Source organism: Diabrotica virgifera, chromosome 8, assembly GCF_917563875.1.
Source record: "Diabrotica virgifera virgifera chromosome 8, PGI_DIABVI_V3a".
NCBI classification, from domain to species: Eukaryota; Metazoa; Arthropoda; class Insecta; order Coleoptera; family Chrysomelidae; genus Diabrotica; species Diabrotica virgifera.
Window position 1 is genome coordinate 56,538,892 of NC_065450.1, and position 26,735 is coordinate 56,565,626.

Sequence of the window (26,735 nt, forward strand, 5' to 3'; positions counted from 1 at the left end):
TTTAAACTTTCATTCTTCTCCTTATCTCTTCATTTGGTATTCTGTCTCTTCTGGTCAGACTACATCATCTTCTGCAGTATTCCATTTCGGTCGCCAGAACGCTCCTTTGGTTTTTTGAAGTTATACTTCTTTAGGCACGAGGGTGAATTTTTACATTCCCTGGCGCATGCGCACACCGACAGTATGGTATTAGTCGCTACATCTTTATGTAGCGCAAATAAAGTGTGCGTGAAAAGAATATATTATTAGTGTTTTTAGTAAATATATTTATTATAATTTTTGTGTCTTTGGATTTGTCTTCCTCGGGAATAAGATATTTTATAATAATAGTAAGCATATTTAAAGTATTTTTGTATACTTCACTTGGTCTATTAAATTTGTCAGTATGTATGAGAAATATTTTAACCTGTCAAAGCAAAGGGAGTATAGCTCAGTGGTAGAGCGTGTGACCGGAGATGGAGGGGTCCCCGGTTCGAATCCGTGTGTTTTCTGATTTTTCTTTTAATTTTTCTTATTGTTTTAATAAAATTTTTTGGAAAGTAGTAAGTAATAATTAGTTTAATCTTTAAATAAAATACAAATAACCTATTGAAAGTATATTTATTTCGTTGAAATCATATAATAGAAGTATAATTTTTTACGTGCGTACAAAGTACACACACGTATTCTTTTTTTATTTATGATCCAAATTTCTGCTGCATATGTCATGGTACTTCGTATTATTGTTTGGTATATATTTTTTTGTTTGTTCTTTGATGTTTTTATTCCAGATTACACTATGTAGTTGTCTTAACAAGAGACAAGAACTTATTTGTACAAATCTATTTTTATCTTTTCTTCTGTTGTTTCGTTTTTCGACATTATAAATCGCAAATTTAATATAAGACAATAACTTAACATAAGAAAACACTTCTTTCTCCCACTCGGTATAAGCCCAAAAGAGAATTTTGAGTACATTTTTGCTCAATAGTATATTAAGTATGGAGAACGGTAAGGGTTTTATACCGATCGAAGACAATTGTTTGGAGGAGGAGCGGAGCGACGACTCCAATTATTGTCTGAGATCGGTTACCCTTAACGTTCGACATGCTTATGACGTTTTTTGCACGATTGATACCATTATAAATTATAAAATTAAACATTTTCGTCATATTGACTAGTTTCATTCATTTTATCAAGATAGATACTTTGGTTGTTAGGTAGTAACTAGGGTGCATAACAACACTGGAGAATTGAGTTTTTATTTAGTTGTCAATAATTTTAAGTACAATTTTGATTATTATAAATTAAAATATGAGCGAAAGTGAATTTGAAGAAATTGAACGGGTTACGTATTTTTTATGGGAAAGAAGCCACAATTTTACTAAAAAATGAATTTATTAACGTTTCGAAGCCCAAATCGGGTTTCGTTGTCAAAATACAAAATACAAAATACTATGTATTTTGACAACGAAACCCGATTTGGGCTTCGAAACGTTAATAAATTCATTTTTTAGTAAAATTGTGGCTTATTTCCCATAAAAAATACGTAATTATAAAAATGCCACAAGGAAATAGCTTCAGAACAAAATTGAACGGGCTTAGGAAGAAGGGTGTTCCGCAATTATTCCCGAAAAATCTAAAATCCGTTATCAAAATACCTACCAAAGTTTTAAAAAATGGTGCGAAGGCAAGAATTTAAGAATCGAAGAAAAGACTCTATTGGCATATTTCGTTCAAAGACATATATGCAGTTGAAAGCTCCTGGAAGCCTCTGGGCAGAATATTCAATGATTAAATCCACCGTTTTTCTTTATGATGGCATTGATATTTCCAAGTTTTCAACTTTGATCGCGTATTTGAAGAGAAAAAATGTTGGCTATAGGCCTAAAAAAGCGAGCATTTTTACACGGGAGCAATTTGAAAAATTTCTGATGGAAGCACCGGATGAAGAATTTCTAGTTCACAAGGTAATATAAGCTAGTTTAGGTAAAAGAAATACTCTAATGAAGATTTTTTCATAATTTGTAGGTCGCAATGATATTGGGAATATCTGGTGCCTGTAGAAGAGAAGAATTATATAATATTACTATGAATGACATCCAACAAACCGATGGTTTAATGATTGTAAAAGTACCCAATACAAAAACGAACATCCAGCGTACTTTTACAGTCGTTAATAAACCAGACGATAAAATTCCATATTTAGAAATTCTGCAAAAGTATATAAAACTTCGTCCATTACAAGTAAAATCAAATCATTTTTTCTTAAGATATGCCAAAGGAAAATGTTGTGCTCAAGTAATAGGGAAAGGGACAATCGGGGGTTGGCCTTCTCAAATTGCCAAATTCTTAAATTTGCCTAATCCCGAGAACTATACTGGCCATTCGTTCAGGAGGACATCAGCAACGCTTTTGGCTAATAAAGTTGTTGATGTCCTCGGATTAAAGCGTCATGGAGGTTGGCGTTCATCGACAGTGGAAGAAAGCTATGTAGAAAATTCTCTTCAAAATAAAATAGATTTTGCCGAAAAAATATTGTACAATACTAGTAATACTACTAATGTATGCGATTCTGCAGGAGTTTCTGTTAGAAGTGAAACCACAGCCCAAACAAGTGGGACTTAATTAAATAATTTAACAAATTGTACCATAAGTTTCAATATTAATAAATCATTCGTTAGTTTTCTTTATTCTTTCAAAAAATAAATTAAAATTAAGAAATTTTTTAACTCGACGGTAAGTGAATTACTTACCGTCGAGTTGGAGTACTTACCGTCGAGTTGGATTACTTACCGTCGAGTTGCTAGTAAATGTCACCTACTGACGTAAAATCTGTCACGCTAAACAGTCAAAAATGATCAATCGTGCAAAAAAGTATTAATAGCAAAGATAAAAGTCTAAAATAATCTAAAAATTAGCGGAATCCGTTAATCCGTTCACGAGAAAATCTACTATCAAATGAGTATCATACTTCTTGGTGGTGCAAGACTTTTATGGTTAAATGCATTTTACATGAATTTCAATATTTTTTTCTTTCCATTACTTTCAAAAACTTAATATTTTATAAGCATCAAAAATATATATATTTTTTGCATTGTTTAAATTGTATTTCTTTATTCAACACATTGAAAACTATGGTATTTTTTCAACATAATAATAAGAACAAAATAAATGTTTGCCATTCTCTTTTTTTATATGTCGGCCATAATCATTATTATTTAAGGTGACATAACAATGGAAGAATTTGATCTTAGTCTGGAGGAAGGTTTTGAATATTATTACGGTTATGATCCAAAAGTGGAACCATCCATTATCAATGAGTTTTCTACAGCAGCATTTAGATTTGGACATTCAATAGTCGACGGAACCTTAAAGTAAGTCATTATCCTAAAAAACAAGATAAAAGGTTTGTAAAGGTATACATTCCACATAGAAATGCATGAAGTACCTACACTAACAAATAAATACACTACCCCATAAAATTAACCAGACACTTGACATTTCAAATGTTCCCCTTTTGGTTTGGCTCAGTTGCCCTGAGTAATAATATAATTAATATACAGGGTGTCCCGAAAAGATTGGTCATAAATTATACCTCAGATTCTGGAGTCCAAGATAGGTTGATTAAACCTCACTTACCTATATACAATAGTGCACACAAAAAAAGTTACAGCCCTTTGAAGTTACAAAATGAAAATCGTTTTTTTTTTCATATATCGAAAACTCTTAGAGATTTTTTATTGAATATGGACATGTGGCATTCTTATGACAGCAACATCTTAAAAAAAAATGAAATTTGTGCACATTAGGTTTGTTCCCTTAAACCCCCCTAAACTTTTGTATACGTTCCAGTTAAATTATTATTGTGGCACCATTAGTTAAACACAATGTTTTTAAAACGTTTTTGCCTCTTATTATATTTTTCGAATCCAGCACATATTTTTATATTGTTCAGTACGATTATAGACACCTGTTAATAATCTGAAATAGTTATTTTCAGTTATTCGAGTGCGGAAAAGAAACTTTCCGCAAGAGTTAGGAACAATATTTTTTCTACGAGCGTTTAAAAAATGACCAAATCTTAATCAATTAATTGAATTAATTAAATATGAAAATAAACAAATTAATTCTTTGACAAGGTTGTCAAAATCAAACTTTCAATATAATTATTGGTTAGCATGACGACGACCTTGATTTCCATGACGACGATTCAAAACCACTGTTATTGTCTACTGATTTGAATGTCAAAATAATTTTATTTCATGGAATTGTCGCGTTAATTTCATTAAAACATGAACACAAGATACATTTGAAATAAATTAGTAAATAATATCTAAATATTAGTTTATTGCATGTATTGTAATTATTTTAAGGCCATATTAAAATATCTAAATTCGTGTGCGAAAAAGTAATCCGGAAAAGTAAAACTTTACGAACTAAAACGCATGCGGAAAAGTAGACTTTTTGCACGCTCGTAGAAAATAGTTATTTATGAAACAGTTCGTAAAGTATGCTTTTTGCGAACGCACGCGATTTTTAGAGCACGAGCGACAACGGAGCGAGTGCTATACATCGCGTAATTTCGCAAAAAGTACTTCACACACAGATTCATACAATATTTTATCTACGATAAACAAATAAAAAAACTGTAACTCCTCGTCACTGGAATTCATTTCTATTCTACAATTTTTAGAACTTTGACATTTAAAAATCCTAACTGCTTTCAAAACTGTCAAAACTTTTGTCGTAACTTATTGCTCATTATGTCATCACCATGACAACGCGAAAGTTAAGGATATTTGATTATATGAAAGTGTGTCAAAAACAGTGCGAAAAAGTAAGTCCCATTTAAAATACATTGTTAATTCACGCACACTTTAAACACTTCACGCACTGCTATCTAAAATGATAGTTTTCACAAACTAAAAACTTATACATAATATGACATAGAGTAGATAAATGTAAGTATTTATAATTTACATTTTTAGGTGTATTTTGAAAAAGAAGCCACATCTCGATAAAAGGTGACTTAGCAAAAAAGAATAAGAGGAAAAAGTTTTAAAAACACTGTGTTTAATTAATGGTACTACAATAATAGTTTAATTGGAACGTACACATATTTATGGGGGGTTTAAATGAACAAAACCCCCATAACATTTTTATGTACATATATTAAAAAAGAAGCCGCTTCTCGATAAAAACTGAAAATCGAAAAAATACAAAGAGGCAAAAAGTTTTAAAAACGTTGTATTTAACTAATGGTATCACAATAATGAATTACGTACACACAAGTTTGGGGCGGTTTAAAGAAACAAAACACCCAGAAAATTTTTATGGGTGGACAAATTTCACTATAATTTTGTTTTAAGATATTCCTGCCATAGGAATGATACATGTCCATTTTCAATAAAAAATCTCTAATAGTTTTCGATATATTGAAACAAATCTATTTTCATTTTGTAACTTCAAACTAACTTTGTAACATTTTTATGATCACATTTGCACTAAGGTAAGTTAGGTTCAATCGAACTATTTTTGACCCCAGAATGTGTGGTACAATTTATAATCTTTTCGGGACACCCTGTATATTTAGACTGCTTTTTTGGTAAAGAAAAGTTTTTAATAAGAAAGAATAATTTACAGTGAGCCCAGTTAAGAAGCGAGAGCATGCTGCTCTAATAATAAAGGGCGTTCCATTAAGTACACGAAGAAAACACGAAACGCCTGGAGTTCCGCGATGTACAATGATGTCAGCTTTAAATTATAAATAATTTTATTGTAAAACATATATTTTAAACTAATGAATAATTTTTTTTTAAATAGAATTTATGGACTTCACAAACTGGAAGAAATGATATCCATTCCTGAAGTAATGTTCTACCCATCCCAAATGAGGAAAAGTAATTTTTTAGATAAAGTATTAGGTACCCTTACAACAGAACCTATACAGGAAGTGGATGGATCTTTTACAGAAGCAGTAAGTTACTTATATAACTAACTAACCCATTGTAGGCCAGCGTCCTATTTATAGATCACAACACAATTATAAGTTTTGGTGTATTATATTTCCAATTTCCAATATCCTTTTAAAAAAACATATAACCATCGGATAAATAATAAAAGTTTCATATCGGCCCTTTTTTATCGTTTACTGTTTAATGTTTATTATAATTTATAATCATGAATAAATCTCGAAAATATTAATTGTTGAATCGTCATTATAACTTCTATTTTATTGATCTATTAATAGGACACTTTCTAGTAGGAATGCTGGTAGCATTTCAGTTCTCAGGTGAATGTGAATCTATGCACAAGTCGTATTTTTTCTAATTAATAATTTGTTTAATGACAAAATAAAGTAAACTAAATGATTTTGACATATATTTTTGACATAATGATTGACTCTGGCTCAGTAGTAAGAGAGCCTACCTTTGGATTCAGGGGTGGTAAGTTCGAATTTCAGCTGAGTAGGAAATTTTTCATTTATTAATAATTAATAAATAAAAATAGTTTCTATCCTTGTGGAATCGGTACTCATCGGAGGAACCGCAGACGTTCGGATACAATTAGCGTCTCTTTGTAAAGACAATGAAGTCGACTTTTCAAAGTAACAAGACATTTACTCAATGCACACACTACATACTTCACAAGGTATCTGATTGCAAAGTCCACTGTACCATACTAATAGCCATTAGTTGTCAAGGCATTAAGCCAAATAAAAAAAAATGGTTTTGAAATAATATGGACATAACTTATTGAAGTCAAATTTCAAGAGCGTTAAAGATGAGGTTAATCAACTGCTTAATATTCCCAATACTGACCTACGGATGTGAATCTTGGACCCTGAGAAAATCGGAAAGAAGAAAGATAGACGCACTGAAATGTTCTGTTGAAGACGAATGCTACGAATTCCTTGGACCGACTATAGGACAAATAATTCAATTTTAAGAGAGCTTAAAGTTAGCCAACGACTCTCCAGTAAAGTCCATCTCCAACAATTAAAATACTTTGGACATGTTATGAGAGCAAACACAGAAAACATGGAAAGGCTCATTATAAAAGGAAAGCTGGAAGGCCGAAGATCGTGAGGAAGATCTCCAATAAGATGAATCGACCAAATTACAGGAATATGCAAAAGACCTATTATCATCAGCCTCTCTCAATCCACTGCTGGACATAGGCCTCCCCTGTTTGTCTCAAAGTGTTCTATCTTGTGCTTGCTGTACCCAGTTTTTTGTTGTCCTTCGTAAGTCATCTTGCCGTCGTGTTGGTGGTCTTTCTCTGCTACGTTTATCGGCTCTTGGTCTCCATTCAACTAGTTTACGAGTCCATCTTCCGTCCTTAATTCTGGCAACGTGTCCAGCCCATTTCCATTTTAAGTTACAGCTTCTTTCAATGACGTCTGTGACTTTGGTCTTAGCTCGTAGATCTTCGTTTCTAATCCTGTCTCGCAGAGTGGCCCCTATCATTGATCGCTCCATTCTTCTCTGCGCTACTCTTAGTTTTTGTGCGTTTTTCTTTGTGAGCGATAATGTTTCTGCACCATAGGTCATCACCGGTAGCACGCATTGGTCGAAAACTTTTTTCTTCATATTAGTTGGAATGTCACTCTTAAAAACGTTCCTAAGAGAGCCGTATGCTGCCCATCCTTGTATTATTCTTCTGGATACTTCGGTTGTTTGATTGTCCTTACCTATCTTAATTTCGTGACCTAGATATATATACTTGTCTACCAGTTCTATTTGTTCATTTTGTATTTCAAGGTGTTTACTTGGTACTAAGTTCGTCATATATTTTGTTTTTGTTATATTCATTTTTAAGCCTATTTTATGACAGGCTGTACTAAGTTCTTCCAACATTTTCTTTGTTTGTCCCAAATCGTCTGCAATCAGGACTATATCGTCTGCGTAGCTTAGGTGGTGTAGCATCTCTCCATCCACATTTATTCCTTTGTAACCCCATTCGAGGGTTTTGATCGCTTTTTCTAGAGCCGATATGAAAAGTTTAGGTGATAAAGTATCACCTTGTCGGATACCTCTTTGAATTTTTATTTGGTTGCTGTTAGCGTGTAGTTGTATCGAGCTTGTCGCATTTTTATATATTACATATTAGCCTCGAATATCGGCTATCAATGCGGCTCTGGTTTAGTGCTTCTATAACACTGTCGAGTTCTACTGAGTCGAATGCTTTGTGGAAATCTACAAATGTTAAAACTAAGGGCTTGTTATATTCTATAGATTTTTCGATGAGTTGTTTTATTGTTTGGAGATGATCGTTGGTTCCAAAGTTTTCTCTGAATCCAGCTTGTTCTCTACTTTGATATAGGTCTAATTTCTTGTCTAATCTTGTGGTAATTACTCTCGTGAAAAGTTTATAAAGATGGTTTAACAGACTGATCGGTCGGTAATTTTCCAGATCAGTTTTTTCTCCTTTTTTGTACAGAAGAATTGTTTTGGCTCTATTCCATTCAGATGGTATGGATTTCTTTGTCAAACATAGATTCAAGAGATCTTTTATTTTTCTCATTAGAGGTTCACCGCCATTCTTCACAGCCTCGATCACTATTCCATCGTCACCTGGTGATTTATTGGATTCATTTTATTCATAGCTTGTCTAATTTCACTGAGAGATATTTCTGGCATGAGTTCAGAGCCTTGATTTAATATTGTTTTGTTTATTGCATCATTTAGCTGTGTTTGGTTCATCCGTCTGCTTTTATAAAGTTCTCCATAGAAGTCTTCTACTATTGTTAAAAGCTCCTCTCTATTTGTTGTTATGTCGCCCTTTTTGTTTTTTAATTTAATGATCTGGCTTTTTCCATTACTTAGTTTTCTTCGCAGATTTTTAGGCCTTTATTATTTTCTATGGTTTGTTCGATTTTTAGTGTATTGTACTTTCTTAAGTTTTTTCTTATTGCTTTCTTGACTTCTCTGTTTATCTTTCTCTTTTGCTCTCCATTTGGATCATTTCTTTCTGTAATAAGATTTCTTTGTTTCATTAAATTCCTGGTGTCAGTACTAAGTTTTTCTTCGTTCTTATTTCTTGGACAGTGTTTTCTCATGCTTTCTCCAATGGCTTGCGTAATATGTTGGTTTAGTGCATCTATGTTTTCGTTGACCTATGCATGAGTTAAAAGAAATGACCAGAGACAGACATCTTTGGAGACGGACAATACACGACATCACGTCGACCACTACATTCCCTCCGGGGGACTTGGATTGAAGAGAGAGAAGTTATTGAAGAAATTCATACGTCGAAAGTTTATTCCACTCGGCTACAAATTTTGGGATTTTGGACATAGAGGCAGTGGCGGCTCGTGATTTTTACCATAGGGGAGGCTATACCTAACTGTAAAATATCTAGACAAATTTGCACTAGCAAAAAAAATGCGCCAAAAAAATCTAAATTAAGTCCCCATTTGTTTGACCATTTTTTATTTAATAAAAAAGTTTTGTACTGGTAAAAGGTATATTAGTTTAAAAAGCCCCTATAGGGCTACAAACATAGAAACAAAACGTTTTCGCTCTGTAACAAGAGCATCATCAGTGTTACATGAACATGGTGAGCCACCCAAAAATACTAAGGTTAAAACCTGTTAAAAATAGACTAAAAGTCTTATTGTACACATCGCAAAATCCAAAGGATGGATATAATTCCTATGGATGTGGCATTAGAGCTACATATGACTCCCACACGCGGTAAGTAGGTTAAGAGGTAATAATTAATTAGGTCATTATGTTATCATAACATAATGACATTACCAGGTTGACAAATAACTCTTATAGGTGCCAATAAGAACTGTTTACGTTATGTGCTTTTCTCTTTTTAAAGTTTTCTTAACTGTTATTTTTGATTGTTAAAATTTAATTTAGTTTCAGTTAAAACACATGTTAATGAGTAAATCCACCTGGTTTCTATGTTTGTAAAGATATCAGGGACATTCAAAAAGAAAACTGTTCACAGAACATGGGACTACAATACAATTCCGACGTATACTCACATTTGTACCTCGTCCTCCCTACAGGGTGTCTCAAACTTAACATAAGAAACACACTTCTTTTATTCTGCCCTGTATAAATACAAAAAGAAATTTGAGTAAACCTTTGCACAACTCTGTAAACAGTAAAGAAAAATCTAAAGCAATAAAAAAATAGCGGCATCCGTTAATACCGGGTGTCCACTTATATTTTCCCCCATTTTAACTGCCTATAACTTCTAAACGGCTCAAGATATAAATATGCGGTTTTCGCTGAAATGTTTTATTTTAGTAAAAGTTTTGTCTGAATGGATTGAATTTTTTATATCGCTTTCAAATCCAAAAAGATGGCGGATTTTTGAAAAAAAAACGTTGTTGACTTTTTTTAATGGAACACCCAGTATATTTTTTTTGTAAATTGAAAGAAAGGTCATTCACCTATCTGGCGATATGAAGTTTTTCAAAATTTTTAGAATGAGGGGTGCAACGTGGATAACACATACCTAAATAAAATAACTGAGCAAAATGATATTATGTTATGTGATTTCCACATTGCATCTCTCATTTTAAAAATTAATTCCTCAGTCATTTGGCAACCGATTTTAAAAATTTTTATATCGCTGGATAGGTAAATGACCGTTTTTTCAAGATACAAAAAATACACTGGGTGTATTAATAAAAAAAGTCAACAACATTTTTTTTTCGAAAATCCGCCATTTTTTATTTAAAAGCGATACAAAAAGGGTAACTGACCTAAAAACTTGAAAAAACGGTCATTTATCTATCCAGCAATATAAATTTTTTTAAAATCGGTTGTCAAATGACTGAGCAATTAATTTTTAAAATGCGAGATGCAATGTGGAAATCACATAACTTAGTTATGTTATTTAGGTATGTGATATCCACGTTGCACCTCTCATTTTAAAAATTAATTACTCAGTGATTTGACAACCGATTTTGAAAAACTTTATATCGCTAGATAGGTGAATGACCTTTCTTTCAATTTAAAAAAGAATATACTGGCTGTTCTATTAAAAAAAAGTCAATAACTTTTACTAAAATAAAACATTTCAGTGGAAAAAGCATATTTTTATCTTGAGCCGTTTAGAAGTTATAGGCAGTTAAAATGGGGGAAAATATAAGTGGACACCCGGTATGTTAATGAAAAAATCTAGTATGAAATATGAGCATAATTTTCTATATCCCTAACTTACGCCTCGCAGTATATTTGAATTTGAGCTGAAATTTCATATTAATATTTTATTAATATTTCATTATTACTTAGAAAAAATAACTCTGAAATATTTATTTGAATTTTTCATTTATATTTTGAAGAGATGCGCTGTTTCACATTATAAGGATTTTAGTCGTGCGATGGTTAAAATCTACATAGTGGCTCGGCAATCATATATTATGAAATCTTTCTCCCTTCTCTGAACGTTACAAGCGATGGATGCGGAGCCACTATATAGATTTTAACCATCGCACGACTAAAATTCTTATAATGTGAAACAGCGATAATGAATTATATAACTGTTTGTTGCTACTTCGAAACATTAACAGAATACGAAAGGTCCTTATTATTTTTAAGCGACTCTCCGAAAATTATTGTCGGAAAACCTAGCAAACGTACCACTTGGACGACCTTAGGGGAGCCATATATTTATTTTTCTAATGTGAAACTATCCCTAGGGGTCGCTTGGGGATGAAAAGACGTTAAAATTAAAGTGGAAAAAATTAATTGATTATCTCGAGAACAGAAAAGTAAACCATTTTAGATAGTTGCCTGACATTTTTAATATTTTAGGGTTTGATACCCAGCTTGATTACAGCCGAATAGGAGAATAAGAAACAGTGTAGATACTACTTCAATATGTATAACAAAATAAAGAATTTACAGAGACTATTAAAACGCACTGCCAGCACTTGGCAAACAAAGTTGGGTCTTAATGTGTTAAAAATGTGATCGAAATTTCAGAGCGATTCTTCAATAATTAGTTTAAAAGATATTTAATTTGTTTATCCCACACAACTTTTTTTTTGCAATATATATCATAAAATGATTCTACGAATAAGCAACAGGGAGAGTTATTCTAAGAGAGACAAATTCATAAAAAAATATGACAAAAATATTTTTTTCTACAACCGTGTTAAAAATGCAATTTTTAGCACTCCATACGAGCGTTAAAAATTCTACTTTAAGGCACTAGTGCTTTAATAGTATATTGTGCAACAAGTGCAGAAAGGTACTAATTTCTCACGAGTTTGAAAAGTTGCGGTACGAGCGCAAGCGAGTGCCGCAATTCAAACGAGTGAGAAATTACCTTTCTGCACGTGTTTCACACTATACTTTTTCTACAAGCACAGTTTTTCCTAAAAATAAAAATCACAATTTCCAAACGACGATTAATTTTTTTTTTTTTTTTTTTTATTAGAAAAAGAAGTCGCATCCACCAAAAGGTTATTAGCGACGGAACAAAATATAAATAACAAAAGTAAACAACTACAGGTTGTACAGAATGTTTATGGATTTTAGATAATTAACTATATTGTCGCAGGAATAGTTTTGACCTAGAGCCTGTGGTAGAGCGTTTGGGATCTTGTAGCGCTGTCTTTCTTGGTCATATTTACTACAAACTATTAAAAAGTGTTCGACTGTTAATCGGACATTACACTGATCGCATATAGGTGGATTACTCTTTGTGAAAAGGTAAGAGTGCGTTAACCTGGTATGTCCTAGACGTAAACGCGCAACCGCAATTTGTTCTCGTCTATTGCGCGACGATGGAAACCACTGAGACACATTATTTTTTATTTTATTTAACTTAGAATTAGATTGAGACCACTCATTTCGCCACAAACACAATACTTTATTTTTAAAATAAGCTTTTAAGTCACTGGAAACACACTTGTCTATCGGCTCCGAAAAATCACTTAAAATTGCCTCTCGTGCAGTCCTGTCAGCTTCTTCATTTCCTGTTATTCCGACGTGTGAGGGAACCCATACAAATTGAACGCTTCTTCCATGTTCATGAGCTTGGGAAAGCTGGTATTTTAGCAACTTTTCAAAAGGATGTTTCGGAAAAATGTGTTTTAATGAGTTTAGAGAGCTAAGGGAATCTGTTATGATCAGGGCTTTGGTGAGTGTAAGCTCGTTAAGAAGTTTCACAGCACGGTATATGGCGTAGAGTTCAGCTGAAAATGTGCTACATGCTGGGGGTAAACGAAAAAGAAGATTGTTTTCTGAAGAAACGATTGATGCCCCCACACCGTCTTCGAACTTAGACGCATCTGTGTAGATTTTATGGTAGTCGGGGTACTTATTTATGAGGTCCTCGAACTTGGAACGAATCAGAGAATGGTGTGTATTAGATTTATCGAAATACTCCAGAGATGCATCACAGGTTGGTAAATCGATCAGCCAAGGCTCGGGGTATTTAATATCCGAGGAGAAAACCTCCGGAAAATTAATGTTTAGGTTTTGAAGTATGGATTTAATTCTTTCGTAATATGGTTTTTTAGTATAGCGAATATCTTGGAATATGTTTACATATTTGTTTGTAAAAGTGTTTTGATATATTGGCTTTGAAATATTGCAAGCAACTGAGGCTGCATGTGATAGAGCGAGGTACATGCGGCGGTGATGTAGCGATGGTTCTCCTAAAAGAGCATAAATGCTGGATACAGGCGTAGTTGGGAAAGCCCCTAGGATTAATCTAAGACTTTTATTATGAATAATATCTAATGATTTCAGTAGAGATTGATTAGCAGTGGAATAGGCAATTGCTCCATAATCTAGCTTAGAACGTATTAAAGATTTATACAGGAGGAGTAGAGTGGATTGGTCTGAGCCCCAGTTTTTATTACAGAGAGATCTTAATACATTTAATCTTTTATTACAGGAAAGGATGAGTTGTGAGATGTGATTTTTCCATGTTAACTTTGAATCGAAGATTAAACCCAAGAATTTGTGGTGATCTCTAAACTCCAGCTGTTTCTCATACATTCTTAGGTTAGGAGGTTGTGGCAAGGGGCTTGAAGAGAATACAACTCCTATTGATTTTTCTATTGAAAATTGAAAACCTGTAAAGTTGGACCAATTTTCGAGAGTATCTAAAAAGTTTTGAAGAATTGACGACATTGAGGAAATATTTTTACCTTTAATAGATACCACTAGGTCATCAGCGTATAAACGAGCCTGTAAGGGTGCTTGAATGTTTTTGATGATGTCATTTATTGCTACCAGAAATAGTGTTGGACTGAGTATGGATCCTTGGGGTGTACCATTTTCCAAACTATAAATATTTGAAAAGATATTATTTATTTTTACTTGAAAAGATCTGTTATTTAAAAAGTTTTGGATGAAAGCAAGGCAGTGACCTTGAATATTCCATTTATGAAGTTGTCTCAAAATGTTGTACTTCCAAGCTTTATTAAATGCACGTTCTAAATCAAAAAATATAGCAACACATTTTTGGTTTGTAGCAAGAGCTTCATGTATTTCACTTTCCAAGTCTAAAATGTTGTCTGTGGTTGACCGATCTTTTCTAAAGCCATTTTGTTCGGAGATTAAGAAATTAGAATTTTCTAAAACCCATGAGAGCCTGGAGTTAACAATATTTTCTAGTAATTTGCAGATTGTTGATGTCAGAGATATGGGTCGATATGATTCTGGGTCATATTTAGGTTTATTAGTTTTTAGGAGAGGAATGACTATTGCATTTGACCAAATAGCTGGCCATTGGTGGTGAAGCCAAATTCTGTTGAATATGTTTAAGAGATACGTTATGGCTGAAGCAGGGAGATGTTTCAGAAATGCTGAAGGAATATCATCAGGCCCAGGACTAGAGTCCTTCAAGTTAAGAATAGATGAGTTTATCTCTTGAAGAGAGATGGGATGGTTTAATGAATTATTTTGTGCTTCAAACGGATAAATGGGATTTTGTTCGGCGAATTCTTTGGCTTTGAGAAAATTGGCGGTATACTGTTGATTCGATGAGTGGCCTTGATAGATTCTTCCAAAAATGTTTGCAATATCGCTGCTCGATGTTATGAAATTATTATTTTCTTTTAGCCCCGTGAAGTTATATGAAGTGTGTAAACCAGATATTTTCCTAACTTTGTTCCAGACATCAGAGAGGGGGGTATTGCTATTAATTTCCGATGTGTATTTGTTCCATGAAGATCGTTTAGCAGTTTTGACAGTTAGCTGTGCCCTTACTTTTAGCATTTTGAATTTTAATTTATTTTCGGGTGTTTTATGTTTTTTGTATCGGTTTAGGGCTGATTTACTTTCACGGATTGCTGTAGCACAACTGTCATTCCACCATGGTACAGGACATCGGCCTTTAACAGATTTAGATTTACCAATAAATTTGTGGGCGGCGCTTAAGATAAGTTGATTAAACTGCTCTACATTCGAGTTCACATCGTCTGTTATATCCAAACTGGAAATATTATTATCGATATATTCGGAGAATTTTTGCCAATTTGCATTTTTTATTCTCCACTTAGATATGAATATGGGACCTGATGAGGGATAATTATGGTTTCTAATTAGGATTGGAAAGTGGTCACTACCATATGTATAGGTTTGAGCATCCCAACTGAAACAATGAGCTAAATTTGGGTCGCAAAGAGTTAAATCGATGCATGAGGAATACCCTGTTGAAATATTGAACCTTGTAGGGCTACCATCATTAAGAAAATTTATATTAAGTTGATCTAAGATATCGGCAATACTTGAACCTCTGGCAGATGTGTGATCTGAACCCCAAATTATGTTGTGAGCATTAAAGTCGCCTAGAATTATACGAGGACGTGGCAGTTGCTCTAATAACCTGCAAAGGCTATCAGAACTTACTTGTATGTCGCAAGAAAGGTAAACATTGCAAATAGATACTAAACTGGTAGATGTGATTCTGATAGCAACGGCCTCCAAATCACTGACTATTGGAATTTGTACCGCCTCGATGGATTTGTTTACTAGTATCGCTACACCACCGCTTGCACGACTTGCATCTGTACGGTCTTTGCGGAAACAAGTGAAATGTTTTGAATTGTACAACTGATTGGCCTTTAAGTTTGTCTCCTGTAGACAAATAATATCTGGAGAATATTCAGATAAAAGAAGCTGTAGCATAGGGAGACGATGGAAAAATCCATCAATGTTCCATTGAAGTATCGAGTTGAATGTTGTTAACAGATTCGGAGTTAGATGATACTGAGCAATTATCTACAGAAGAGTCACTGTCTAAGTCAGAAATCTCTTTCCCTAAATGTTTATTAAGTTTCTTTTGAAGTTTTGTAAACTTAGTTTTTGTAGATCTATCATTTGCATATTGATAGCTGCTTTGTAAAAGATAGAGTAAACCAGGCATATCAGTTGTAAATTCTTTAACGACGCTAATAGTGTCGGGGGAGCCTTGGACATTATCAATCAGTAAGGACAATTGGTGGTAATTTAAAACGAATGGTGGGGTACGATTATCAATAAAATGTTCAAGAGTTTCCCGTGTAGATGGGACTTTAGATGAGCGCGGTTTTTTTGGTTTAGAAGATTTGGGTTTTGCAAACAGATTTTGTGATGAAATTGCTGAGTCTGAAGGAGGAGTATCGATCTCACCAATACTGCGTTTTATGGAAGAACTTGCATTTTCGCAAGTGCTATTAGAGTTTTCACTTGGATGTTGTGGCTTTATTACCTTTGGAAGTACTGGAGCAGACTCATTGGTAATGACAGAAGTCGAGCTTGAAGTTTTGATTGTAAGATTGTTTGAAATGGTTGTTTCGGAAAATTGTGATGATGTATCAGTTTTATTGGAGTTTTCTGCAGTTGTATCTAATGGAAGAGGTGCTGATAGATTGGAGGATATTGCTTTAGGAGTTTGTGAAAACGGTATTGCCGCTGAATGTGGATGACTGAAAGTGTTGCTATGAGTAGGAGTGTTAGTAATTTCTTGGTCATGGAGATTTGTAGGTGTAGGTGATATGCTCGGATTTGATAATGCATAACTTGATGACTGCTGAGTGTTTGGTAACTTGTGTAATATACTTGTTGGGTCTGTTTGATTTGGTACTTCATTGTTTGAATCAATATGAGTTGATTCCGTTACTGAACTGTTATTGCATTGGGATGATATGTGTCCTGTATTTTTGCAAATAAAGCAGGTGAGTGTACCTTGTGACAAAAATATGCGGTAAGGTGTTTGGTCGAAATTTATTAGAATAGAATCTGGAATTGGTGATGTTATAGGGCTTACATAAACTTGCCTCCGAAAGCTCAATATGTGACTATATTCGGGAAGAGTTGAGCTGATTTTCAGAAATGTTATTGGGGAAATAAGCTTTAAACCAATATTCTGTAATTCTTCAACTAATACTTGATGAGGAATTGACGGGCAGACACCAGACAAGACTAGTCTTTCTGCTGGAGAGACAAGTCTCCGTGCTGTTACAATTTCGCCGAGTACTTCTATAGAGCCATGTTGTTGCATGAAATTATCTACTACGGTTTTGTTTGCCAAATACATGCAGATTCTATTATGAGATAATCTAGATGAAAAAATAATATTTTTTGGGTTGATTATTGTGCCCAACGGAATTAAATAATCCTGCAGTTTAGCATTATCGATACAACTAAATACAATTGCTTGGGTCTTACTCGGAAAAGAGTTTGAAGCGGCTGATGCATAACTGTTTGTGATATTCGAACGTTGATTTACTGGACTGGTTAGATCGGAAGGTGTGTTTACATTGTGTGAAGTCATTTTAGCTGCGGTGGCGAAAGCTTCAGTCCGGCTCTGGTAAGTGACAAACCAACCGCATGCTAGCTAACCTCACAAAATGATTGAACGTTGGTGTATATTTATTATTTGACGATTTCTTTTCACAATAATAAAGTAATAATTACGTATAGATAACTTACGTAGTAGTATCTAGTAGATAAACACTTTAATTTTAAAAAACTATTTAATAATACCACTTGTTTTTAGTAAAAACTAGGAGTACAATATCAGTACAACTTCACCATACCTTGCCAGGGCCGGTCTCCGACGATTAATTATAATAGGTACCTATGTGATAAATTTTAAACTGTATTTAATTAATACCTACTAATCAATTTAAATTCCTTATACCTAAATAAATTGCACAGAAATCAGTTAAAAAATTAATGCACTCCCTTAATTTGTTTGAATTTAAACAATTATTACACATTATTGACATTATATTTATGCAGTCACGGATTTACACAAAACCTACTTCATTCGACGTCTCTTGCACAGGTGGCTAAATCCTTATTGGTTATTTGATAATTATAAAATGTTTAATAAGAATAAAATTGTAAAATAAAACAGTTGTAACATCCATAATTTAGTTTCTATGCTATATGTAGTTAAATATAATAATTGTCTTATAGGTTATATATTTGTCTAAAGTTTAACCACGGATGTAAACAGAATATAACGTTACTCAGAATGCGGTAGTCCACGGATGTAAACAGAATATAACGTTACTCAGAATGAGGTAGTCAACTGTGCAGAAAAGAACTTTGCGGCACAGAAACGTCACTTTGCGGCACAGAAACGTCACTTTTCTGCACACTAATGTCAAATATCTTATACTGTGAGAAAATATCAAGTTTGCTAACATAAAACCGTGCAGAAAAGTGCACTTTGAATAGTGGTTGTAGAAAAAATATTTTTAAGGCACTGCAGTTCGTATTGACCGTATAGACAATTTTGATGTAATGTCAAAAAATATAAAAATGGAATGTCAGTCAAGTTCAAGTAAAAGTTTTTGTAGATATTGTCCTCTAATTACGTTTGTACAAAAAATATTGTATGATATGCGTGTTAAAAAGTACATTTTTAAGGCACTCATGTGAATTGCAGAACTCGCTGTCGCTCATTCTGCAAACTTTCACATGCGTGCCTTAAACGTGCACTTTTAACACTTATATCATAAATAACTATTAAGCAACGCTTTTCTTTAGTTACGAGTGACTAAAATTAAACATGTTGTAAAAAAATCAACTAAAAAGCAAAAAATAAAAAAAATTGAAAAATCTAACACATTCGTCAAAGAAAAGCGTGGCGCTTCTTCATCGAATAAACGGTTTTCGCACCACGCTTTTCTTTAACAAATGTGAGATTTTTTCAATTTTTTTATGTTTTGCTTTTTAGTTGATTTTTTTTATAATATGTTTAATTTTAGTCACTCGTAACTAAAGAAAAGCGTTTCTTAAAAATATATTTTTCATATTTTTTTATCTTTTACTTTTTAGTCTTACACTTTACAAACATTAACATATATCGTCATTTTTATTAAAATATGTATAAAACATATGATGTAGTCAAACATGTATAAACAAACATGAAAAGTAGTCGGAATCGGCAAAAAATTTGAAACTTTATTGTTTATTTATTTAGCATAACGTAAATAATTAACGTAAAAAGTGAAATTATGTATAGTTCATATAATTAGCTACAATCTGTAAAAGTTTAAAGTTTCTTCATTGTAAAAAACAAGAGAATTTAAGCATTTTCCGTTAAAATCGTTTTTTATTTAAACAATTAATAAACAAAAAAAAAATGTGTGTGTACTTTGTACGCACGTAAGAAGTTATACTTCTATTATATAATTTTAACGAAGTAATTGTATTCTATTTAAATATTAAACTAACTTTCTTATCTACCACTTTCAAAAAATTTTTATTAAAACAACTAAAAAAAAAATGAATCGTAGAGAATTGGAACCCGGGACGTTTCGAACTCTGACCGAACGCTCAACAACTAGACCACCGAGGTCATGTGATTGACTCGTACGTTTCGGATATAATTATGAGTGCAGCTGATCTCACTACTACCAACTTTGTTAAATTTCGAAACAGTAATTTCACTTTTATTTAATAATGGTACGGTAAACAATCCTCATTTTTTAATATGTTATTCCTTACAAAAATACCTTTAATTTAAGCACAAATAATTAAAAATCGTAAATTTGGGTCAAAAGTTATTAACTTTTTAAGAATTCCCATAAGAGCCCATGTTAAAACTTAACTTTGACCCTTAATAGTAATTAAACGGCACGGTAAAACATTTTTTAAAAAATCAAGTCTTAGTTTTTTGAAGTAAACTATAACATACTAAAATTTCATGCAAATCCTTAATTCTTTGCCGAAGGTGTAGAACGTCATTAAACTTGTGATATTTTGAAAATTGATCAAATTATTTTAATTTTGAATTGAAATGATTTAAGTGCACTTTACATCAACAATAAATTGAACAAGAAATTGACAAAGTTATTCAAGGCCAAATTTGACGAGTACAAAATGTATGGTTTGTAAAAGAAAATGAAGGAATTTGATGAAATAGAACAATTGGATATGTTTTATTTTGTCAAATTTCTTTATTTTCTTTTTATTCACGGCAAAATTGGATGTAGAATTGTGTTTTGTATAAGCCAAATTTGACCTTGAATAACTTGTTGTCAATTTCTTGTTCAATTAATTATTGTTGATGTAAAGTGGACTTTAGAATTGAAAAAAAAATACAACAAAACATATAGTAAGAAAACAATATATTAGGTGAATATTGATGGTAATCAAATTATATAAATAAAACATTATTACATACTATGTATTTTGGCAGATCAAACAGGTAGGTTTATACCCATGATACATTAACAATTATTACGTACCTGTTGCTTTTAAAAACTATTTAAAAGTCACTACAATATTATAAACTGTTTTGTTTCTGTCCTCACAACAATAAAACTAATATATTATACATTTGTTTACCTTTACCTTTTCCTCCAAATCACAGCTGTCCTACAGCTGCCATATTGGATAATTTTTGACATGTCATTTGAACATCCAATCAGAACAAAGTTATAATGCGCGTATGCGCCTGGGTGATGCGTATGCGCCTGGTTTTAACATATAAAAATTCACCCTCATCGCGCGTAAAGAAGTATAACTTCAAAAATTTTTTATTGACTATTCGTGTATTGTTCCCGCGAATGTATATGTCTGCACATCTTTAGTCATTTGCATTGAAGAAAAGGCAGTCAAATAACGTCCAAAGATTTGACCCAAACGATTGAACTAAAGAAGAGCGTTTAATTAATTAATAAGACAAAACGAATCCTAATGTTAATTGTAGCACAAAACGTCTCTACCGGTGGTTTTTCTAAGACTACGGTAAAAACACGAATTTTTTGAATTCGAGTTTTGGTTGAAGTATTGTTTCGCATCGTATTGAAATTTGACACGAACAAACGCCGATTTATATATAAACAAATAAATGAGCGTTCAAAATTTGAAACTTTATTGTTTATTTATGAAGCAGAACGTAAACAACTCACGTAAAAAGTGAAATTATGTATAGTTCATATCATTAGCTACAATCCGTAAAAGTTTCAAGTTTTTCCATTAAAATAGTTTTTTTATTTAAACAATTAATAAACATACATTTTTTTTATTGACTATTTGTATATTGTTCCCGCGAATGTATATGTCTGCAAATTTTCATTTATTTGCATTGAAGAAAAGTCAGTCAATTAACGTCTAAAGATTTGATGCAAACTATTGAAGTAAAGAAAAGCATTTAATAAATACGGAGATATTCCTTGCACACACAAAAATTAATATTTTTCTTTTATTCCAGTTAACAAAGTATATGTTTAGAGCTGGAAGTCCATTTGGAGTAGATTTACCGTCGATAAATATTCAAAGAGGTAGGGATCACGGATTAAGGCCGTATAACGATTACAGGGAGTTAAGTGGTTTACCAAGATACAAGTCCTTCAGAGATTTTGGTCCTGAGGTAAGAGAATTATTGTATTTATACGAATGGATTATTAATTTTTTAATTAATTGAATAATTTTTGCTAAAGAAAATATAATGCTTTACAAATTTATACATTTATAATGCGGTAGGGTAGACTGTAGAGAGCTAAGCGAAGGGAGAATATAAGACATACAGTTTGGATTCATGAAAGGCGTTGGTACAAAAGATGCACTGTTTAGTCTACGGGTATTATTTAAAAGATGCAGATATATGACTTGCGATAGTTACACCTGCTTTGTGGACTACCAAAAAGCTTTTGAGACAGTTCAACACCGAAAAATGATGGATGTTCTAACAAAAGCCCCAATGGATGATATAGACCGGCGTATAATAAAAAAAATTATACTGGATCCAATCAGCCACAATAAAAATAAATCTTGGAGGTTAACCATTTTTTTTTATTATAGGTTACTCACTACATGCAATCAATAAACAAAAAAATTATAAGCATGTTAGTTGTTTGTTCAAAGGGGTGTAAGTATAAATTTGGATTTGTTATCCAATGATAACAAAGATTCCACTAGCCTCTTAAATTATTGAACTGTGCCCTGAAAGGGTAAGTAGTTCACTGTACTGCACTGCACGACACTTCACTTCACTGCTGCTTAGAACCTATGTGGTAGCTCCAATGGTTTGTGCCTCCTCAGTCTTCGAGTCTGCTCACTATTATCCAGCAGGTTTAGTGCAAGATTATTAGGGTGGTTTTCTAATTTTACCAAATAGCGGCTGCTGTATTCACTCACTGTCTCCTTTACTGTGGTGAGGTTAACCAATGGAAGCGATCCAGATTCTACGAGGCGTTAGACAAGGTTGTATTCTTTCGCCTATATTATCTAAGCTATGTTCAGAAGAAATATTTAGTGGAGCCTTAAAAATTGCAAATATGGAACACTCCTAAATGGAAAATGCCTAAACAACATCCGCTATGCAGACGACACCGTTATTTTTGCAGAGAGTTTGAACAGTTTAGAGCAACTAATAAACAAAATCCAAGGAGAACGCCATGACGGAAGAAATCAAGCAAAGGAATCGAAGGATAATCCTAGCGAACAAATGCTATTTTGGAGTGAGTAGACATATGAGAAGCAGAAACTTAAGCCAAAAAACAAAAATAACCATATACAAAACCCTTATACAACCAGTGTTGACATATGGATCGGAGACATGGACCATCTCCAAGGCAGACGAAAACCTTCTGCTTATATTTGAATGAAGGATCCTGAGATAAATATTCGGTGGCACCTGTGAAAATGGTATTTGGAGAAGGAGGTACAACTACGAGGTATACCACAGATATAAACATATATTTGGTAGTAACGACGTAGTATCTCTTATAAGAATAGCCAGACTAAGATGGGCAGGCTACCTAGCAAGATCACAGCATAACAACCTTTCTAGAAGAATTCTTATGTCACAACCTGTGGGAAGTAGAAATAGGGGTAGGCCAAAACTTAGATGGAAGGATGGCGTAGATGAGGATGGGACAAAAATAGGCGCAGCACACTGGCAACGGTTGGCACTGGATAGGACTGACTGGCGTAATAGACTTGGGAAGGTCGAGGCTCTTTCATAGGGCTGTAGCATCATTGATGATGATGAATAAACAAAGTAAATGAAGTCAGTGAAAGATTTGGACTTCAAGTAAATATATCAAAAACTAAATTTATGATCATCAGCAAAAATAAAATTAGAGGTGCCCAACAACTTATCAAGAATACTCCAGTGGACCGAGTAAAACAGTATACCTATCTTGGAACAATAGTAAACGAACAATGGGATCACTCACAAGAAATAAAATGTAGAATAGAGAAGGCTAGGAGTGCATTCAATAACATGGTCAAACTCTTTAAAAGCCACAACCTTACTCTGGAGATAAAAGTAAGGCACTTACGATGTTATATCTTTTCAATATTATATTACGGGGTTGAATTCTGGACACTCACTGAAGCAATGGAGAAAAAACTTAAAGCCTTCGAGATGTGGCTATACAAGCGAATCTTAAGGATAGCATGGACGGGTAAAATAACCAACGAGACCATATTACGAAGAATGGGGAAAGAAAGAGAGGTGATGTATACCATTAAAAGGAGAAAATTAGAATATCTCGGACACATAATGAGAAACGGCACTAAATACAGATTACTGAAGGTAATCCTTCAAGGTAAAGTATTCGGATAGCAGGAATTGGGAGAAGAATCATATCATGGTTAAAGAACCTGAGAAAATGGTTCTCCATAACAACTTATATATTTAAAGGATCAGTTAATAAAATAATTATAGCCAGAATGATCGCCAATATTCGAAACGAATAGGTACTAAAAGAAGAAGATAATGCGGTAGCGTGTTGATACCGTTCTACAATACCAGTAGATCATAGGTCTATTTCAGAGAAGCGAAGTAGCTTCAAAATAACTCTAGAAGTATTAAAAATTCCATAAAAGTTGTCCTTTTTTTGTAGGAACACTAGAACACTTCTCTTTTCTTGGAAAAATTTGTTTTGCTTGGTGCAAATGCCAAAGCTTGGTGTCTTATTTGATATAGGAGTCCTTCGCTATTGCTTTTCTCTTCTCACATTATTATTTCTGGGCATAATATGAAGAGTAATGATGACAAAGGATCGCCATGCCTTATTCCTTCGTTTACTATAAATTTGTATGATGATTGATTGTTAATTTTGACTCTGTATTGTCCAAAGTAAGATGTATCATGTTGCGTAGCTTCCTGCTAACTCCCAGTTCCTCAAGCGTCTCTTTTAATTTATTCCTCCTTATTCTATCATTTTCATGTGGAAGTCGATGACTAGCGCTATCATTGGATTGGTATATAAGTCGTGTTCATAGCTTTCTGCTTGTAATTCTCTGATTACGAATACTTGGTCTGCTGTACTTCTCACTCGTCTAAATTCTCACTGATATTCGTCTATTATATCTTCAACTTCTTTTTAAAGTTTATACGTTATGGATGTTGATACGATTTTATATACGGTATTTAGTTATGCTACCCCTCTGTAATTATTGCATTGTGTTTTGTCGCCTTTTTGTTTATCGGGCAAATAATTGCTTTTTTCTAATCTTCTGCTATTTGTTTTTTATCCAGGTCTCCTTTATGATTTTGTATATCCAATCATTTAGCAATTTTCTACTATATTTTATCATCTTTGCTGTTATGTTATCACGTCCAGGGATTTGTTGTTTTTCATAATTTCTATGATTTCCTCGATTTGCTCTTTGCTGGGTAAATTAACTTCTATGTCTTCTAATTGTTCATTTCCTGCTTCTGCTTCCATGCATTCTCTTTGGTTTGGCTTATTCTTGCCACTTAGTCATTCGTCAACTCATTTCACCTCTCTACTACTTCTGTTTGCTTATCTTATTCATCCCTTTTATTTTTAACGGTTATTGATTTTTGTTAGTATCCTCTTTTCTCATTTCTGGCATCTTGATACAGGTTTTTTATTTATTTATTTCTGTACTTCTCTTGAAAGTCAGGGTAGCCTTGATGATTTCCAATCTCCGATAGGAGTGGCACAAGGAGAAGAAGAAGTAGTTCTCTTCGATTTCTTTTAGCTTTTTTCTACGGGGTTTCTCTTCTTTTCTCTCAGCAACCTCTTTACTTTTTGTCTTTGCTCTATATCTCTATTTTACTTTATACATACTTTACTTGTACAATGTAGATAAACTACAGGACTGTCTTTTTAATTAATTGTTTTTTATTTTAATTTCAGTATGGCGAACGGTTAAGTAAAGTATACTCTACTGTAGATGACGTAGATTTATGGGTGGGAGGATTACTAGAAGATAAAGTTGATGGAAGCTTGGTTGGCCCAGTTTTTAGAGATATCATCGCAGAACAATTCTTAAGGTTACGGAGAGGAGACCGTTATTTCTTTGAACACGATCCAAATTCTAGTCCCGGTCATTTTACTCCAGGTAAGTCTTAAAGTACTACAATTTTGAATAAAATTAACTTTCTTTTTTTCTTTTTTATGTATTGCCATATTTATCTTTTTAGCTGTCTCTCCCTTATTTTGTTTCACCTTTCTCCAAATCATTTACGATGTTTCGATTAAAACCAAGAGCAATATCATGGAACACAAGAAGGGAGAGGATAAGAAATAGCATCATCAAGAAACAATGCAGCGTACTGGATTTAGTAAAATGAATCTAGGAGCACAGGCTACCAGAAATTACACTAAAAGGAAAACTAGCTGGCGATGACCACCGGGAAGACCACCAAAGAGATGGCGAGATAGCTAGCAGTATATCTCTCAAGAAATATTTAAGCAACGGAATTAACATATTGTCAGATTTATATAAAGTACAGGAAGAATAGGAAAAAGGACTGGTAATTAAAATACTTCTAAAATCACTCGGTGTGAAATGGTTGTAAGCTTAAGGATTTAAGTTTAAGCAAACGTAAATACTTTAGAGCTTTACTATCTGCTAAATAACCGATTCACAATTTGGATTTCGTAAAGACCTAGGAACAAGGAAGGCACTACTCGCATTTAACGTCCTGTCGCAATGAGGTTCAAATATGAATCAAAAACTCCACGTGTGTTTTATATATTATAATAATTGATTAAAGCATTAGAAAGAAGGATGACTGATGAAATCCTGGAATTGATGGAGCAGAGAAGAAAACTGAAAGATAACAAAACAGAATACAAAGAAAAACAGAAACTAATTAAACAAAAAATAAAGGTAGCTAAAGAAAAATGGATGGAGGATAAATGCAAGGAATTAGAAAAGTTGAATGAAAAACATGATACGTTTAATATGTTTAAAAAAGTTAGAGAAGTAGCTGGTCTTTATTATAAGAAAACTCCACATACTATAACCGATTCGCCGGGAAAAATGATAATAGACGAACACGAAATTCGAACTACCTGGTATAATTATATATATGAACTGTATAATGATGAT

The 26,735-nt window shown here is 33.1% G+C and overlaps 1 protein-coding gene across 1 annotated transcript in view; it reads left to right on the top strand.

Moving 5' to 3' along the window:
- Window positions 1–26,735, top strand: part of LOC114339255 (chorion peroxidase-like) — a 141,739-nt gene that overhangs the window by 81,471 nt on the left and 33,533 nt on the right. Inside the window, exons 9-12 of the mRNA XM_050658630.1 lie at window positions 3,206–3,356; window positions 5,806–5,959; window positions 21,628–21,786; window positions 25,535–25,739. Of these exons, the coding sequence (XP_050514587.1) occupies window positions 3,206–3,356; window positions 5,806–5,959; window positions 21,628–21,786; window positions 25,535–25,739 (669 nt within the window). The remainder of the gene's footprint in view (window positions 1–3,205; window positions 3,357–5,805; window positions 5,960–21,627; window positions 21,787–25,534; window positions 25,740–26,735) is intronic.